A 20361-nucleotide genomic window follows, 5' to 3' on the forward strand; every position below is an offset into this window, starting at 1 on the left:
GTCTCACAGTTGAAGTGTACCCAAGATAAAAATTACAGACCTCTGTATTCTTTGTAGGTGGGAAAACTTGCAAAATCTGCAGTATCAAATATTTATTTTCCCCATCAGTAAATGTCTGATTGCCAATCACTAGAATTGGGTCTGGGGTTTGAATAGGGTGGCAGTTAGGGATCCAGACTAGTGCTCCATGCAAACTCTCTGGGACTGATATAGGTGGTGTGTCTGCTAACTTCCAGGCTCAAAAAAGCAGTATATATATAAAAAGTATCCTATACAAATGTCAAATTATCTCCTCTGAGTTGTCTAATAAATATATTTGTGAGGAGAGGATTCTAGGAAAGTCAAAATGGGTATGTATAAGAAGGACAAGAGCTCACCAGAATGGGCTAAATTTGGAACAGAACCGAACTAAGTGTAGGGAGACCCAAGGGGCTGCACAACACTAAAAACATAAATCTGCCTCAGGCACACTGATTCTACACAGCCTGTCCCTGGGCTTTACTATACCTCCTGTATGAACCTAAATCGTTTTAGCATGTCCCTTGCACTTACAACTGATAACCAAAGTGAATCCATCACTTCCTCCCAAGCACTGTCCTCCAGCTCAGGTAGGTCCTCCCTAAACTTGGCCAGAGCATGGTCAAAAGGTGACACAGTAGACATTGGACAAGGCACTATATTATACACAATATATAGCAATATAACAGACTCGCTGACCCATCAATGTTAATACACATAACAGCTCTATTGGACATAGATAGAGATACCTAATGTCTCACATCACTTCCTATTGGATATCTAGGTCACAATCCAACCTTTCAAAAGTCTATTTCTGTTAATCAGCTAATTATTAGCCTCATATCCCTTATGATGCCAGTGTGGTCAAACATGTTGAGGAGGCAGATAGCATGAGAGATGGCATACCTCAATAGCTGTTTAATAATATAGTGTAGGACTGCAGCCGCACTATATAGCAATAATACTCTCCCTATAGGGATACATTCAGATAGTTAATAATCCCACAGTTAGTAATTCTAACTTATTTATGCCAATTGTATCTTGTACTTTTAGTATTTCTTTTATTAAGTACAGAAGTAAAAATCATACTTTAACAGTCTTTAATCAAGGGATTCTTTTGCCTTAGGCAACTTTGTAAATAATTATTAGTCATCGCTTTGCTTATTGTAAAACAGTTTTGTCTTATGACTCATTAAGAGGCACACGCCTCTAAATGAATCTGGTGAGGGACAAAGTAGATGCACCTCCATGTGCACTGGAGTAAGATTTGTGGGGTAAGGAACACGATTACGCCTCGTGGAAAAACGCTCCCATCCCACCCACTTTGTCAGAGTAGGATGAAAACGGCATGAAAACACTGAATGTCTTTTCATTGCTTTTCACATTAGTATTCTGGAGTAAAAGCTTTGGTGAATCAGGGCCTTTCAAATTTGGTTTCAGAACAAAGCAGCATTTCAGAACAAAACATAGTTGGCTGTATTAGCACATAAAGTGTTTAATTCATGCTGCCCTTAGCTTGGGCTACACGTAACAGTAACAAATTCCCTTTATCAGAAATTGTTGTCTCATATGAGCAATACAGTGTAAGCCTTTTTTTTTTATTTTTATCAAAAACATATATTATAATAATCACTAAAATACTCACATTACTTCAGCACAGTACTATGGTTTGGGGTCCACTGTCCAAGGTACACTTCCATGAGAGATGACAGACTGCTCACATTCTGAAGACTCTATCTGATGTGGGAATCATACCATATATATGTTATGCAATTTGCTTTATCAAATGCATGTTTTATCTACTTAAACATCAGAAAGTCACCCCCAGCCTTACAACGGCTGCAAAAGCAAGTTATAATTAGGCACTAGCTGAAACTTTTCCAAGGCTCTTGCAGTTTAATTATGTGGAGGCTGTCACTATTATATTGACTGGCAACGGGATGCATTTAAGGATGTCATAAGCATTGCTGTTGAGCATGTTATATTGACTATTATATTATACATGGTACACTTTTTTGGAGGCATTTCCTTTGCTCCATGAATAAGGTCTCTGAATATGTGCCTTTTACTCTCAATCTAATAACAGCTCTATTTTTAAAGGTGATGATTCATCTTCATTTTTTCGCACCATTTTTGTATATTGTTTTCCCCATACTGACCAATTTTTTTTCCTTTTTAATCCTTTAATATTGCATCAATAAAAATATTCATGATTTTATGGCATATAGCTTCCTGCCTGTCATTTTGATCTGTATTAAAGGTGGTTGACGATGAGTGTTATTATGCAAATTATTTATTACCGATTATTAGTTTTTTCTCCATTTTGTTTTGGAGAGGACACCAAGATATGTCATATAGTCCAGTACATAGAACATGTCCATAAGTTTCAAACTGACTTTGGACAAACAGTGTTTGGGCATCTACTTTGCAGACAAGGATGTGGAATGGGTACTAATAATCTAGATAAAAAAATAAGGATTTTTGTGTACTCACCGTAAAATCCTTTTCTCCGAGCCATTCATTGGGGGACACAGACCGTGGGTGTATGCTGCTGCCACTAGGAGGCTGACACTGAGTGATACAAAGAAAGTTAGCTCCTCCCCTGCAGTATACACCCTCCTGCTGGCTCTCAGCTAACCAGTTCGGTGCAAAAGCAGGAGGAGATCAATAACAACATATGAGCGTATAGCACGTCACATTATATATGAGAGTATAGTATGTCAAATTATAAAACAAGCACAAACTAATAATAGGGAGGGAGATGTGTCCCCCAATGAATGGCTCGAAGAAAAGGATTTTACGGTGAGTACACAAAAATCCTTATTTCTACTTCGCCTCATTGGGGGACACAGACCGTGGGACGTCCCAAAGCAGTCCCTGGGTGGGGACATCAGATCAGACTGTGTAACCGCTACTTACAAGTGTGCCACCGCAGCCTGCAGAGTCCGCCTGCCCAGACTCACATCTGTGGAAGTGTGGGTATTATAGTGCTTCAAGAATGCATGTGGTCTGGAGGAATTTGCAAGCTTGCGGCCGTGCTTGCCGATGTCTGGTGCCTAGAGCCCTCAGACAGGGAGATAGGCTGACATCTAGCACGGAAGGACTCCTAGATGGTGAAAAGAATCCACCAGGCTAACATGGCTGATGAAATGGCTAAACCCTTCCTGTGACAGTCAGGAAGCCTACTTACCATCGAGAAGCGGAGAGCTCTGAAGACTCATCAGGATGACAAGAACACAGAGAAAAAAGGGGAGCGACCTTCCCTGATAGTAAAGTCTGTCCGGATCAAAAAAGGAATCTACTGTAAGATCCCCAGGACCATTAAGGTCCCACAGATCTAACGGTACGCGGTAGGGAAGAACTACAGGTGAAGACTCCCTGCGAGAAAGTCCATATTTGCAGTTTTGTCGCAATAAGACGTAAAAATACTAGTACCGCAAGCGAGAAAACCTGACATGGTCAGTGCGGGTCTCCCGGGATCACTGGGGCCCTTTCTGCTTCCAAAAAGATCTCAGAAGTAGTGGAAGAGGGGTTATGGAAATTGGTACCATGGAAGAACAGAGCATGCACTGTGATGGTCTTGGATCTCGAGGCCAAACCATGAACTGGAGTACATTGGCGTTCAGTTTGGACGCCATCCGACCTACATCTGGAGTACTCCAGTGAAGGCAGATCTGATGGAAGACTTCCGAGTGAAGTTCCCACTCACTTGAAGAGAAATCCTGATGGCTGAATATGTCTGCCGCCCAGTGTTCTACTCCAGAGATATGTACTGCTGACATCACCGAATGATAGATCTCGGCCCATCAGAGTGTGCGAGGTACCTCGGCCATGGCGCTTGACTGTGGGTACCTGCTAGATGGTTGACGTATGGCACAGCCGTGGCATTATCCAATTGAAGACAGATGGTTGACCCGCCTGAAGGCAGTGGCCCTGCTGTAGGATTAGCCGTACCGTTCAGATCCCCAGAGCATGATCGGGAGAAGACTGGCATTGGTATTCCCTAATAACCATTGGACCAGGAGAAGGCTCTGGATGAGGAAGGAGCTCAGAGACTACCCTTTGAAAGCCTGATTGACTTGCTGAAAACAAGAGGATCAAAAGAAACTGCTTCCATTGTCGTCATTTTCCTCAGAACCCTCCTAGCGAATTGAATGAACCGAGGGAATGAGTGATCAAGTGCACGAGCTCCCTGTTGAAGGGCCACGACCTTCACTCGAGAGAGAATTACCATCCTTCTTGTGCAGGATCATCCTCAAAAAGGATCTGCTGGGCTGGGAATGAGGAAAAACTTGTCTAAGTTTAGCTGCTAGCCCAAGTGAGAGGGTATTGCAAGTGATATAGACGACTCAGCGTAGTCCTGGAAGAGCAGCTAGAAAGTCGACCAAATAGGGCAGGATGACCATGCTTCTAGGGTGCAAGAGGCACATGACAACCGCCATGACCCTTGCGATCACTCTGGTGCGGTAGCCAGGCCGAAGGGCAAAGTCGTGACTTGAAAATGCTGTTCGCAAATGGAAAGGCGAAGGGATTATTGTAGAGGGGAAAAATAGGAATGTGAGGGTAAGAATCCCGAATTTCGATGGATGCCAGAAACTCCACCTTTTTCTGTTGAAGTAATGGCTGAGCAGAGGAACTCCATCTGAAAAAGGAGGACCTTGTCAAAGGTTGTTAGAAGTTTGAGGTCCAGGAATGGTCTTACTTTTCATTCCCCCTTTTTGGAACCAAGATCCCTTAGATCTAGACTGTCCTGGACAACGCTTCCACTGCTGGTTGGGTCTGTAGAAAAGATACGATCCCTTGTTAGTCTCCCGCTCAGAAGATTTGATTGGCCAGCTGTACTGTCTTCGGGGAAAGGTTACTTGTGTGAATCGAAGTAGTTAAGGTCTGTGACCAGGAGACTATTGGTCAAGCAACCCATGTGGCGGCTAAGGAAGGGTAGAGCGCTGAACCCGAAGCCACAAGACGGAACGAACCAGATTTGCTATCCGACCATTTGTGGTATTTTAATTGATGATACATCGGGCAGGGATACTGGTAAGTATACCACAAGAAATTCTACCCGGTTAGTCTGCCAAGTGGCACTATGCGGGGCTGCATACAGCAGGTCAGGAAAAAACTGTCTCTTGCCATCGTCGTGCAGAGTAGAAAATTAGGAACCCTCGATCCACCATCCTCTTAACAGGGACGTGGAGAGGAATCGTCCGCTTTCTTGCATAATCCGCTAAATAGTGGTGATACAAAGGGGGGTGCTCGGACGCCAAAAAGGGGTGCCTCTGTACATCCACAGAGTTCAGGTCTCCGGGTGGACAGGGCAGGTTGTCTGGCGTTAGGCCTGGATGCAGAAGAGGATACATGGAGGCGACACTGCATGTGCTCGTCTGTTGATGGTGTGCGTGGGGGGGGGGGGGGGGAGATCAGTGCCCATTAAAGGACCCGTCGCCCTTAAAATCAGACCAGGTATGGCACCCCACGTAGAGGCTTCTGTCCAGTGAATCGCTCGTCAATTTGTTGGTGATATAAATAGGCGAGTCCCTCTTTTTTCTGAAGCTCTGGCAATCCAAGGCAATATCCGATCCATATTCAGAGCGTTGTTCTCAACAAATCATAGGGGAGAGATCAGGAAATGAAACTTCCGTTTTCTAGACACCTGTACGTTTTTCTAGAATACTTGCAGCCCCTGCTAGCCGAGGGCTCCCATTGTAGGACAGGGACCATGTATATCGGTCCTGCGAGCACTCCGAGCCACAGAGGGTTCACAGAGGGATTCAATCTCTTGGTCAGAGAAACCATGGGTTGCGGTTAGTGACAAAGTCCACTGAGGGGCGGAGGGCTCCAGAGCTCAGTTAGGGTGACCAGCTTCGGATTGATCATGTGCCCTTAAGACCAGGGCATACTGGTCATGTGCCTTTAAGACCAGGGCATACTCGTCATGTGCCTTTAAGACCAGGGCATACTGGTCATGTGCTTTTAAGACCAGGGCATACTGTTAATGTGCCTTTAAGACCAGGACATACTGGTCATGTGCCTTTAAGACCAGGGCATACTGGCCATGTGTGTAAGACCAGGGCATACTGGTCAAGTGCCTTTAAGACCATGGCATACTGGTCATGGGCCTTTAAGACCAGGGCATACTGGTCATGTGCCTTAAAGACCAGGGCATACTGGTCATGTGCCTTAAAGACCAGGGCATACTGGTCATGTGCCTTTAAGACCAGGGCATACTGGCCATGTGCGTAAGACCAGGGCATACTGGTCATGTGCTTTTAAGACCAGGGCATACTGGTTATGTGCCTTTAAGACCAGGACATACTGGTCATGTGCCTTTAAGACCAGGGCATACTGGCCATGTGCGTAAGACCAGGGCACACTGGTCATGTGCCTTTAAGACCAGGGCATATTGGCCATGTGCGTAAGACCAGAGCATACTGGTCACGTGCCTTTAAGACCAGGGCATACTGGCCATGTGAGTAAGACCAGGGCATACTGGTCACGTGCCTTTAAGACTAGGGCATACTGGTCATGTGCCTTTAAGACCAGGGCATACTGGTCATGTGCCTTTAAGACCAGGGCATACTGGCCATGTGAGTAAGACCAGGGCATACTGGTCACGTGCCTTTAAGACCAGGGCATTCTGGTCATGGGCCTTTAAGACCAGGGCATACTGGCCATGGGCCTTTAAGACCAGGGCATTCTGGTCATGGGCCTTTAAGACCAGGGCATACTGGCCATGGGCCTTTAAGACCAGGGCATACTGGTCACGTGCCTTTAAGACCAGGGCATACTGGTCATGGGCCTTTAAGACCAGGGCATACTGGTCATGGGCCTTTAAGACCAGGGCATATTGGCCATGTGCGTAAGATCAGGACATACTGGTCACGTGCCTTTAAGACCAGGGCATATTGGCCATGTGCGTAAGATCAGGGCATACTGGTCACGTGCCTTTAAGACCAGGGCATACTGGTCATGGGCCTTTAAGACCAGGGCATACTGGTCATGTGCCTTTAAGACCAGGGCATATTGGCCATGTGCGTAAGATCAGGGCATACTGGTCACGTGCCTTTAAGACCAGGGCATACTGGTCATGGGCCTTTAAGACCAGGGCATATTGGCCATGTGCGTAAGATCAGGGCATACTGGTCACGTGCCTTTAAGACCAGGGCATACTGGTCATGGGCCTTTAAGACCAGGGCATACTGGTCATGTGCCTTTAAGACCAGGGCATACTGGTCATGTGCCTTTAAGACCAGGGCATACTGGCCATGTGAGTAAGACCAGGGCATACTGGTCACGTGCCTTTAAGACCAGGGCATACTGGCCATGTGAGTAAGACCAGGGCATTCTGGTCATGTGCCTTTAAGACCAGGGCATACTGGTCATGGGCCTTTAAGACCAGGGCATACTGGCCATGGGCCTTTAAGACTAGGGCATACTGGTCACGTGCCTTTAAGACCAGGGCATACTGGTCACGTGCCTTTAAGACCAGGGCATACTGGTCATGGGCCTTTAAGACCAGGGCATATTGGCCATGTGCGTAAAACCAGGGCATACTGGTCATGTGCCTTTAAGACCAGGGCATATTGGCCATGTGCGTAAGACCAGGGCATACTGGTCACGTGCCTTTAAAACCAGGGCATACTGGTCATGGGCCTTTAAGACCAGGGCATACTGGTCATGGGCCTTTAAGACCAGGGCATACTGGTCACGTGCCTTTAAGACCAGGGCATTCTGGTCATGTGCCTTTAAGACCGGGGCATACTGGCCATGTGAGTAAGACCAGGAATACTGGTCATGCGCCTTTAAGACCAGGGCATACTGGCCATGTGCGTAAGACCAGGGCATACTGGTCATGTGCCTTTAAGACCAGGGCATACTGGTCATGTGCCTTTAAGACCAGGGCATGCTGGTCATGTGCCTTTAAGACCGGGGCATTTTTCAAGGATTACACCAGAGGTGAAGCCTCTTGAGGGGAACTAGGTACTCTGGGAAGAGCCGGGATCGGCGGCGGGCTCCTGAGCTCATTTGAATTAAGTACTCTGGGAAAGGTGACCGGCTTCTGGCTGGTCATGACTTAAAGAGCAGAGAATGCTGGTAATGTGCCCCTTTTAAACTAGGGAACCTTTAAGACAAGGGAATGCTGGTCATGTGTTTTTACAAAGCCAGGGAAAGCTGGACATGTAGCTATAAGTCCAGCGACTACTGGGCATACGTCTTTAAGACCAGGGAATGCGGTCATGTACCCTTAAGACCCGTGCCTTTAAGACCAGAGCTTGCTGGACAACCAGAGATTGCAGGTCTTAAGTATTGAAAACAGGGAACGCTAGTCCCTTTATGCTGCCGGGGTGCGTGCGGGGGAAGGGTGCGGAGGGAGGATTCTCCTTACCGAGATTCTGAGTCCCCGGTCTGGAATAGCGTTGTCTTTAGCGCTGGATACCACCGGTGCGATGCAGCAGCCACTTCCGGATGAGCTCGTGTCCGGAAATGGCAAGAGCATGAAGATGGCCGCAGAGAATAGAGCTCTCGTCCTGAATGAGAGGCGCCTGAATGGGGGGCGGAGCCTGAAGCGCGGCCTAGCAGGGGCAGAGTTCCGGGTTGCGGCCTACACAAACCCGAAGCAGGGGGCTAAACTTTTGAAGCCAGCCGGCGCCGAACGAGGGGAAAAAACGCCGGTTGCGCAGAGCCCTCCAACCGCTCGAGTCTCGCCACTTACCCCAGTATGCAGCTTTGTTCAGCAGGTCAGAGGTAGAAAAAGATCCTCTGCTGTTGCTGCTGTTTGGACGGTGCAGGGATAAGAAAAGTCCTCAATCCATCGTCCCCTTTAGCAGGGAGGAGGAGAGGAACCGTCCGCCTCCTTGTACCATCCGCTCTTAATAGTGGTGGTGCAGCGGGGGCTGCTCGGACACCACGCTGGAGAGTGCCTCTGAACAGCCGAGGGTAAAACCTGGTGGGCAGGGCAGATGTCCGGCAATAGGCCTGGCTGCAGAAGAGGATACTGGAGGTGACACCCCAGTGCTCGTCTGATAAGGGAAGGGGGAGATCGGTGCCCTTGAAGGGGCCCGTCGCCCCTAGAATCAGCTCAGGCAGTGGCTTCCCACGTCGCAGGAGAGGATACGGAGAGGTAACACTCCCGTGCTCGCCTGTTGTTAGTTCGGGGAGATCGGAACATGAAAGAATCCGTCGCCCCATTCGTCTGTTGTAAAGGTAAAAAGAGTTTTTGGGGTCTGAAAAGCAGAACTGGTTAGCTGAGAGCCAGCAGGAGGGGGTATACTGCAGGGGAGGAGCTGAGAGCCAGCAGGAGGGTGTATACTGCAGGGGAGGAGCTGAGAGCCAGCAGGAGGGTGTATACTGCAGGGGAGGAGCTGAGAGCCAGCAGGAGGGTGTATACTGCAGGGGAGGAGCTGAGAGCCAGCAGGAGGGGTATACTGCAGGGGAGGAACTGAGAGCCAGCAGGAGGGGTATACTGCAGGGGAGGAGCTGAGAGCCAGCAGGAGGGGGTATACTGCAGGGGAGGAGCTGAGAGCCAGCAGGAGGGGGTATACTGCAGGGGAGGAGCTGAGAGCCAGCAGGAGGGGGTATACTGCAGGGGAGGAGCTGAGAGCCACCAGGAGGGGGTATACTGCAGGGGAGGAGCTGAGAGCCAGCAGGAGGGTGTATACTGCAGGGGAGGAGCTGAGAGCCAGCAGGAGGGTATATACTGCAGGGGAGGAGCTGAGAGCCAGCAGGAGGGGTATACTGCAGGGGAGGAGCTGAGAGCCAGCAGGAGGGGGTATACTGCAGGGGAGGAGCTGAGAGCCAGCAGGAGGGGTATACTGCAGGGGAGGAGCTGAGAGCCAGCAGGAGGGGTATACTGCAGGGGAGGAGCTGAGAGCCAGCAGGAGGGGGTATACTGCAGGGGAGGAGCTGAGAGCCAGCAGGAGGGGGTATACTGCAGGGGAGGAGCTGAGAGCCAGCAGGAGGGGGTATACTGCAGGGGAGGAGCTGAGAGCCAGCAGGAGGGGGTATACTGCAGGGGAGGAGCTGAGAGCCAGCAGGAGGGTGTATAATGCAGGGGAGGAGCTGAGAGCCAGCAGGAGGGTGTATACTGCAGGGGAGGAGCTGAGAGCCAGCAGGAGGGTGTATACTGCAGGGGAGGAGCTGAGAGCCACCAGGAGGGGGTATACTGCAGGGGAGGAGCTGAGAGCCAGCAGGAGGGGGTATACTGCAGGGGAGGAGCTGACTTTCTTTGTATCACTTAGTGTCAGCCTCCTAGTGGCAGCAGCATACACCCACGGTCTGTGTCCCCCAATGAGGCGAAGGAGAAAAAAAATCTATGTCATAGAAGAATTTGTTTTACAAACAAAATATGTGAATGCATATGTTTCTCTTACCGAAAATCTTATCTGACCACCACTAGGGCAATCATTTTTCCTTCTTTTGGGCAAATTGGTACATACTTTATGAAGTTTTTTCTCATTCTCTAAATTAGTAGGGTGTAAGAAAGTTTTAAAGTCTACCCATGGGAGAATTTTAAGACGATAAAGGTTGCAGAAGATCTGCATGATTTTTAGTAAGAAAAGGCCATCCCCAACTTAAGTGTGAATTAATACCAGAGAACAGTATATCACACTTATGTAGGAAGCTTGCTTTGTTTAATGATTAACCCTTTCTCAAATCTTCAGTAACTATGATCACTATACATCAATTATCACCTGGTAAACCATAAGTATATGCTGTTCAGCTAAAGGTGCATTTACACCTGCCAACTGCTTAGGTATCCATGGTTACGACCACTCAGTGATTAGTTAGCCTTAGGGTATGTGTCCACTGTCTGGATTGACGGCGCTTTGGACTGAGCAAAAAACCCGCTCCACCCAAACCGGCGCCCCCTTCTGTACACGCAGTGATTCCGGATGTGTTCATTGCACACATCCGGAATCGCCGCACCCCATACATAGTACCCTGTTATTTTCCTTGCAGTGACGAAGTGTCGCCGCAAGGTAAACAGACATGCTGCGTTCTAATAAGACGGCCGCATGTCCGTAAACGCAGGATGCGTGTTCACATGCATAGTGGAGACAAGATTTCAGAAAAGCCCCTCCACTATGCTGTAACATCTGGATGCTGCGGGTTGTACGCAGCTAATCCAGATGTAATCCGGCCCGTGGACACATACCCTTAAAGGGAAGGTGCCATCAAAAAAATTTTTTTTACAGCAATTGTAAAAATGTAAAGAATTAATGTTTACATTTTCTTAAAAAATATTTTCATTTGTTTATAATTTAGTAAAATATGAAAAATAATTTGAAAAGTTTTGGAATTTCCACTTTTAAACACTAGGGGGAGCAGCTGCTGAAATTTCAGAAAAACCTAGTGTACAACTAGCTCACATTACAGCACTGCAGTAATTATGGGCGGAGTCTGCTGACGTGTGTGATGTCTCCTCTCCTTCCCTTCTATGTGTTTGCTAAGGGATGAGAGGATTCAGGAACCCAGTGAGCAGCCATTTTGTTGGTGACTGCAGAGTAAGGCTGCCGTCACACTATCAGTATTTGGTCAGTATTTTACCTCAGTATGTGTAAGCCAAAACCAGGAGTGGAGCAATTAGAGGAAAAGTATAACAGACACATATGCACCACTTCTGTATTTATCACCCAGTCCTGGTTTTGGCTTACAAATACTGAGGTAAAATACTGACCAAATACTGAACGTGCGACGGCAGCCTTATACTAACAAGTAGACAGTCACCGAGGATGGCAGGCAGCAAGGATTCTGGGAGATATGTGGTGGAGGGAGCAGGGTGACAGCAGCACAGAGTATTTCAGGAGAGCAGTGTGCTGGTCTATGGGGGGCACCCTGTTCAGTGCGCGGAGCAGCCAGGGATTGTACATACAGCGCTGTCTTTTATACACATGGATGGACCGTCTGCTCCACAGAAATCCAGGAAACATTTCTGCGGATTGATGGCCTGTTCTGATCCAGACTCTGCATGCAAAGACCCCATTCCCCTCCTCAGACCCTGTCTTCTCCATCCTGTCCTGGCGATGTGTGAAAGTGAGACGTCAGGCGAAGTACGGGGTGATGCGGGGAAGGAAATGTAGCCATATAGTAACGATAAAAATGAGACCCCTCTCTTCAGCTGCCTCACCAGCCCTGACTGCACCTAACTGGAGGTCATGCTGCCCCCTCTATTACCCCAGACCCACGTGCAGGTGCTCAGCCACAACCACCATAGAATGGGTCCGCTTTCTGAATACTGCCATAGTGTTCTCACATAATACCGCCATATAGATCTCACATAATACCGCCATATAGATCACACACACAATACTATCAAATAGATCACACAATACTGTCATACAGTTCTCACATACCACCATATAGATCACACATAATACCGCCATATAATTCTCACCTAATACTGCCACATAGATCACACATAATCCCACAATATAGTTCTCATATACCACCGTCATTTAGTTTTTACATCATTCCACAACACTGATCAAACATAATATTGCCATATAGATCACATATAATACCGTCACATAGATCACACAATACTTGGCGGCATAATGTGTGATATTATATATATTATAATATCCCGGCATAATGTGTGGTCTTTATGGGAGTAATATGTGATAAATATATATATAGCGGCATTATACGTGATCCATATGGTATTGTGCTGCTCTAGGGAGGTGAGAGACGTATGGTGGAAGGAGCAGGGTGACAGGAGCACAGTATTTCAGGAGAGCAGTGTACTGGTCTATGGGTGGGAGGGTGTGCTCACACTCACACGCTCCCAACTGTATACTTATAGCATTTACTGGCTATTAAAATGGGGGACACCCCCCCCTCAAAAAAAGACGTGGGGCCCCCTATAATTAATAACCATCAAATATTATGCAGACAGCTGCGGGCTTACATTAATAGCCTAGGAAGGGGCCATGGATACTGTCCCCCCCCAGGCTAAAAACATCAGCTCTCAGCCGCCTTTTACATGCGACTTTTCTGGCGCTTTGGCTGGCAATTTCCACTTGCCCTGTAGCGGTAGCAAGTGGGGTTCATATTTGTGGGGTTAATGTCACATTCATATTGTCCGGTGACATCAAGCCCACGGCTTAGTAATGGAGAGGCGTCTATAAGGCACCCATCCATTACTAATCCTATAGTTGTATTGTAAATAAAGACTCGGCCAGAATAAAGTCCTTTATTAATCTTTTTAAACCATACCGAATGCGTAATCCTCGACTCCCTCATCTCCCACAGCAAAAATAATAAACCACAATGGGGAAAGACACGCAGGGGGGAGAGGAGTGCATAGGAGAGGATTAGATACTGACTGCTGAGCCTTGTATCTAATCCTGTCCTGTGTGATACCGACTGCTGAGCCGTGTATCTAATCCTGTCCTGTGTGATACCGACTGCTGAGCCGTGTATCTAATCCTGTCCTGTGTGATACCGACTGCTGAGCCGTGTATCTAATCCTGTCCTGTGTGATACTGACTGCTGAGCTGTGTATCTAATCCTGTCCTGTGTGATACTGACTGCTGAGCTGTGTATCTAATCCTATCCTGTGTGATACTGACTGCTGAGCCGTGTATCTAATCCTATCCTGTGTGATACTGACTGCTGAGCCGTGTATCTAATCCTATCCTGTGTGATACCGACTGCTGAGCCGTGTATCTAATCCTGTCCTGTGTGATACTGACTGCTGAGGACACAGTACACGGGACAGGATTAGCTACCCAGGACAAGATTAGCTACACAGGACAGAGGTAGCAGTGGTAGGTGTATATAGAGGCAGGTAGCAGTGGTATACAGAGGCAGGCAGACAGTGGTATACAGAGGCAGGCAGACAGTGGTATACAGAGGCAGGCAGGCAGTGGTATACAGAGGCAGGCAGGCAGTGGTATACAGAGGCAGGCAGGCAGTGGTATACAGAGGCAGGCAGGCAGTGGTATACAGAGGCAGGCAGGCAGTGGTATACAGAGGCAGGCAGGCAGTGGTATACAGAGGCAGGCAGGCAGTGGTATACAGAGGCAGGCAGGCAGTGGTATACAGAGGCAGGCAGGGGTATAGAGGCAGGCAGGGGTATAGAGGCAGGCAGTGGTATACAGAGGCAGGTAGGGGTATACAGAGGAAGGCAGACAGTGGTATACAGAGGCAGGCAGACAGTGGTATACAGAGGCAGGCAGACAGTGGTATACAGAGGCAGGCAGACAGTGGTATACAGAGGCAGGCAGACAGTGGTATACAGAGGCAGACAGACAGTGGTACACAGGCAGGCAGACAGTGGTACACAGAGGCAGGCAGACAGTGGTATACAGAGGCAGGCAGGCAGTGGTATACAGAGGCAGGCAGGCAGTGGTATACAGAGGCAGGCAGGCAGTGGTATACAGAGGCAGGCAGGCAGTGGTATACAGAGGCAGGCAGGGGTATAGAGGCAGGCAGGGGTATACAGAGGCAGGCAGGGGTATACAGAGGCAGGCAGACAGTGGTATACAGAGGCAGGCAGACAGTGGTATACAGAGGCAGGCAGACAGTGGTATACAGAGGCAGGCAGGCAGTGGTATACAGAGGCAGGCAGGCAGTGGTATACAGAGGCAGGCAGGCAGTGGTATACAGAGGCAGGCAGGCAGTGGTATACAGAGGCAGGCAGGGGTATACAGAGGCAGGCAGGGGTATACAGAGGCAGGCAGACAGTGGTATACAGAGGCAGGCAGACAGTGGTATAAAGAGGCAGGCAGACAGTGGTATACAGAGGCAGGCAGACAGTGGTATACAGAGGCAGGCAGACAGTGGTATACAGAGGCAGGCAGACAGTGGTATACAGAGGCAGGCAGACAGTGGTATACAGAGGCAGGCAGACAGTGGTATACAGAGGCAGGCAGGCAGTGGTATACAGAGGCAGGCAGTGGTATACAGAGGCAGGCAGGCAGTGGTATACAGAGGCAGGCAGGCAGTGGTATACAGAGGCAGGCAGTGGTATACAGAGGCAGGCAGGCAGTGGTATACAGAGGCAGGCAGGCAGTGGTATACAGAGGCAGGCAGGCAGTGGTATACAGAGGCAGGCAGGCAGGGGTATACAGAGGCAGGCAGGGGTATACAGAGGCAGGCAGGGGTATACAGAGGCAGGTAGTGGTATACAGAGGCAGGCAGGTAGTGGTATACAGAGGCAGGCAGGCAGTGGTATACAGAGGCAGGCAGTGGTATACAGAGGCAGGCAGTGGTATACAGAGGCAGGCAGTGGTATACAGAGGCAGGCAGTGGTATACAGAGGCAGGCAGTGGTATACAGAGGCAGGCAGTGGTATACAGAGGCAGGCAGGGGTATACAGAGGCAGGCAGTGGTATACAGAGGCAGGCAGGGGTATACAGAGGCAGGCAGGGGTATACAGAGGCAGGCAGGTAGTGGTATACAGAGGCAGGCAGGTAGTGGTATACAGAGGCAGGCAGGCAGTGGTATACAGAGGCAGGCAGGGGTATACAGAGGCAGGCAGGGGTATACAGAGGCAGGCAGGGGTATACAGAGGCAGGCAGGGGTATACAGAGGCAGGCAGGCAGTGGTATACAGAGGCAGGCAGGCAGTGCTAGGTGGTATATAGGGGCTGGCAGCAGTGGTAGATGCATAAGAAAATAAAAACGCTGTACTTACCTTCTTTCCTCTACCAGGAAGTGCTGAGTCATGTTCAGGGCAGAGCAGTGTGACGATCTCCCTGCTGTGCTCTGAACAGGTCGGCAGTGATTGCAGCCTGTACTGTAATACTAAGTACAGGCTGCAATCACAGCTCCTCGCTGCAGATACTTACCCTGGACCCTCGGCAGCAGCTTCTCCCAGGCAGCTCCTGCCATTGCACGCACTGAGCTGTGTGTGCGATGGCAGAGGGAAATAAACAAAATGGCGCGATCTCCTCTCACAGCTGTGACGTGGCAGCTCAGTGGGCGTGGCCAAGTCACAGCTGAGAGGCAGGGGGAGATGCAGTCGGGACCGTTGGCTCCTATGTACATGGCTGCCGTAAGTGAGGTGTGCAAGTGTCGTGCCCAGACACTTACACCCACACTAATGAAAATGGCGGCCTCCAGTGGTGAATGTAAAAGTGAATAAATAAAAAAGTATGAAAGAGGTACATTTACTTTTGTATTAAAAATAATTGATTGTATAATCAATAATTATTAATACAAAAACTAAAATCACGGCACCCTCCCTTTAAGTGGTCGTAACCATGGATACCTAAGCTACAGCACTGCCCTGAACACGGTGAGCGACATAATGAATCTAAAGAAATATACTACATTTCTAATTGGAGGTATTTGCTAATAACATTATTATTACACCTACTACATAATAGGATAGGATCTTGGAGATGGGAATACCCCTTTAAGCCCGCACTACAAACAGTATTTAAACCAGGTTAATGATCAGACAATGACACTCCTGTTAACTGCACAGTGGCACGGATTGCTCAAAAAAAATAAAGGGAACACTTACACAACAGAATATAACTCCAAGTAAATCAAACTTCAGTGAAATCAAACTGTCCACTCAGGAAGCAACACTGTTTGATAATCAATTTCACATGCTGTTGTGCAAATGGAATAGACAACAGATGGAAATTATTGGCAATTATCAAGACACACTCAATAAAGGAGTGGTTCTGCAGGTAGGGACCACAGACCACATCTCAGTACCAATGCTTTCTGGCTGATGTTTTGGTCACTTTTGAATGTAGGTTGTGCTCGTGGTAGCATGAGACGGACTCTACAACCCAAACAAGTGGCTCAGGAAGTGCAGCTCATCCAGGATGGCACATCAATGTGAGCTGTGGCAAGAAGGTTTGCTGTGTCTGTCAGCGCAGTGTCCAGAGGCTGGTGGCGCCACCAGGAGACAGGCCAGTACACCAGGAGACGTGGAGGGGGCCGTAGGAGGGCAACAACCCAGCAGCAGGACCGCTACCTCAGCCTTTGTGCAAGGAGGAACAGGAGGAGCACTGCCAGAGCCCTGCAAAATGACCTCCAGCAGGCTACAAATGTGCATGTGTCTGCACAAACGGTTAGAAACCGACTCCATGATGATGGTCTGAGTGCCCGACGTCCACAGATGGGTGTTGTGGTCACAGCCCAACACCATGCAGAACGCTTGGCAATTGCCACAGAACACCAGGATTGGAAAATTCGCCACTGGTGCTCTGTGCTCTTCACAGAAGAAAGCAGGTTCACACTGAGCACATGTGACAGACGTGACAGAGTCTGGAGACGCCGTGAAAAGCGATCTGCTGCCTGCAACATCCTTCAGCATGTCCGGTTTAGCATTGGGTCAGTAATGGTGTGGGGTGGCATTTGTTTGGAGGGCTGCACAGCCCTCCATGTGCTCGCCAGAATTAGCCTTACTGCCATTAGGTAACGAGATGAGATCCTCAGACCCCTTGTTAGACCATATGCTGGTGCGGTTGGCCCTGGGTTCCTCCAAATGCAGGACAATACCAGACCTCATGTGGCTGGAGCCTGTCAGCAGTTCCTGCAAGATGAAGGCATTGAAAGCTATGGACTGGCCAGCCCGTTCCCCAGACCTGAGTCCGATTGAACACATTTAGGACATCATGTCTCGCACCATCCACCAACGTCACGTTGCACCACAGACTGTCCAGAAGTTGGCGGATGCTTTAGTCCAGGTCTGGGAGGACATCCCTCAGGAGACCATCCGCCGCCTCATCAGGAGCATGCCCAGGCATTGTAGGGAGGTCATACATGCACCTGGAGGCCACACACACTACTGAGTATCATTTCTTTGTCTTGAGGCATATCCACTGAAGATGGATCAGCCTGTAACTTCATTTTCCACTTAGAATTTGAGCATCATTCCAACTCCAGACCTCTGTGGGATATTAGTTGTGATTTTCCTTGATCCTTTTTAGGTTTTATTGTCCTCAACACATTCCACTATGTAATGAATAAAGATCTACAACTGGAATATTTCTTTCAGTGATATCTAGGATGTGGGATTTTAGTGTTCCCTTTATTTTTTTCAGCAGTGTATGTTAAAAGTAATGCTTTAATACAGAGCTGGGCAAAGTGCGGCTCTCTGGCTTTTCCAGTCCGGCCAGAGGACGAAAACAGTCCACGGGCCACACCATGTCCTCTGCTGCCAGTCCGATGCTATGCTCACTGTCACCGCTATCTGCATTCTCAGGATACAGACAGCGGTGCATCCACCAATCAGAATGTGAGCGAGCTGATGGGATGACGTCAATTCATTGCTCTGCTGTTGCTGAGAGTCAGTGCACTGGAGACAGGAGCAGAGCGCCAAGGGAACGGGATTGAGGAGAGTCTGTGTTTTTATTCTTTTTTCCATATATGTAATGAGATGTTTCCATGTATATAAAGGGCTATGTGAGGGCTTACACTGTATATAGAGAAACTATATGGGGGCTCACACTGCATACAGGGGGCTATGTGACGGTTCACACTGCATACAGGGGGCTATATGAGCGCTCAAACTGTATATAGGAGACTGTGGGGGCACATGCTGTATATAGCGATATCTCAGCATACTTAATTCTACTCAATATTAAATATAATAATAATAATATTAATATGTTAATATTAATAACAAACAGTTTATTTTAGCCTATTGGTTCATCCCTCTCCAAGAGTCATGGCAACCAAAAAAGAACCACTCCAAAATACTGCACACAACTATTCAGTGTAAATATACAAAAGGACAAACTTTTATTAATACAACAATATTAAAATCATCTAAAAATCCCATACTCCCCAAGATGGTCCCGCCAAAATCATAGTCCTCTCTAGGTACAAATATCTTCCTGTTCATAATTCAAACTCCCCGGGGGGGGGGGGGGGTATATTTTGTATGTGCTATTTGTGCAATATATTTTGTTATCTCACGAACTGTTTGTGTATTACATGTATTTTTCTTGACCTCTATGATTTTGGCGGGACCATCTTGGGGAGTATGGGATTTTTTAGATTTTAATATTGTTGTATCAATAAAAGTTTGTCCTTTTGTATATTTACACTGAATAGTGGTGTGCAGTATTTTGGAGTGTTTCTTTTTTGGTTGCCATGTTATGTCACCACTCTTCCGCACCCCTTTAATTTGGATTTGTCTATTGGTAGTGCGCCAGTATTCTCTTTATGGTAATCTCCAACAGTCATGGTCTCTCATGTGGCCCCATGGGAAAAGTAACTGCCCACCCATGTTTTAATATGATGTCAATCGAACTATGCCTCAAGCTTGAGATTCTCCACTATACCAAAGTGTCAAGCTGTAACCTTTTGTCTCAAACATAAAAGCTATTGTACATTACTCACGTGCGGTCGCCTTATACTGCCACGTGGCTTAGGAATGGGTTTTGAGGGTCGAGAGATGGGATCAGGATGACGAGATTTTTGTGCCTGTATTGCCAGTTGATATGCAACCTCAAAAGCCTGACCTAGAGTAAGAATTATTTCATAGGCCTGGTTCTGTTGAAAGGGAAACAACATTTTATTGTCACTCACCGAGTAAAGTTTGACTATTAACCATAAAATTTATCATGGGTTACTTCTTTTGTAACCCCTAAGGCATATTAGTAACCCTTAATGGATTTTCCCATGAACAATGTTCATTGTAATCAATAGATCTTAGAATAGTAATAACTTCCATAAGTAGATATGTTTAAATAAAATGTTCCTGTGCTGACATAATCTTATAAATGTGCCCTTGCTGTATCTCCCATAGTCTGGAAAGAGATGAATATTCATTACTAGTATTGAGCGATACCTTCCGATATTCGAAAGTATCGGTATCGGATTGGATCGGCCGATACCGGCAAAATATCGGATCTCGCCGATACCGATACCCGATACCAATACAAGTCAATGGGACACAAATATCGGAAGGTATCCTGGATGGTTCCCAGGGTCTGAAGGAGAGGAAACTCTCCTTCAGGCCCTGAGATCCATATTCATGTAAAAAATAAAGAATTAAAATAAAAAATATGGATATACTCACCCCTCCGGCTGCCCCTGGACCTTAGCGATGTAACCGGCAGCCTCTGTTCCTAAGAATGCAGAGTGAAGGACCTTCAATGACGTCGCGGCTTGTGATTGGTCGCGTGACCGCCCATGTGACCGCTCACGCGACCAATCACAAGCCGCGACGTCATCGCAGGTCCTAAACTCACTGCATTCTTAGGAATGGAGGCTGCCGGTTACATCGCTAAGGTCCAGGGTCCACCAGAGGGGTGAGTATATCCATATTTTTTATTTTAATTCTTTATTTTTTACATGAATATGGATCCCAGGGCCTGAAGGAGCGTCTCCTCTCCTCCAGACCCTGGGAACCATACACTGGGAACTTCCG

At 47.9% G+C, this 20361-nt stretch overlaps 1 protein-coding gene across 4 annotated transcripts in view; it reads right to left on the reverse strand.

The window, feature by feature from the left end:
- The window catches only part of ANKS1A (ankyrin repeat and sterile alpha motif domain containing 1A), a 390648-nt gene that overhangs the window by 11634 nt on the left and 358653 nt on the right, over window positions 1–20361 (reverse strand). For all 4 annotated transcript variants that reach the window (XM_077295484.1, XM_077295481.1, XM_077295483.1 and 1 more), the window contains 2 exons: window positions 19329–19481; window positions 1664–1755 (listed from right to left, as the gene is read on the reverse strand). In XM_077295484.1, the coding sequence (XP_077151599.1) occupies window positions 1681–1755; window positions 19329–19481 (228 nt within the window). In that variant the 3' untranslated portion in view covers window positions 1664–1680. The remainder of the gene's footprint in view (window positions 1–1663; window positions 1756–19328; window positions 19482–20361) is intronic.

Source organism: Ranitomeya variabilis, chromosome 3 (assembly GCF_051348905.1).
Source record: "Ranitomeya variabilis isolate aRanVar5 chromosome 3, aRanVar5.hap1, whole genome shotgun sequence".
In the NCBI taxonomy this organism is placed as follows: Eukaryota; Metazoa; Chordata; class Amphibia; order Anura; family Dendrobatidae; genus Ranitomeya; species Ranitomeya variabilis.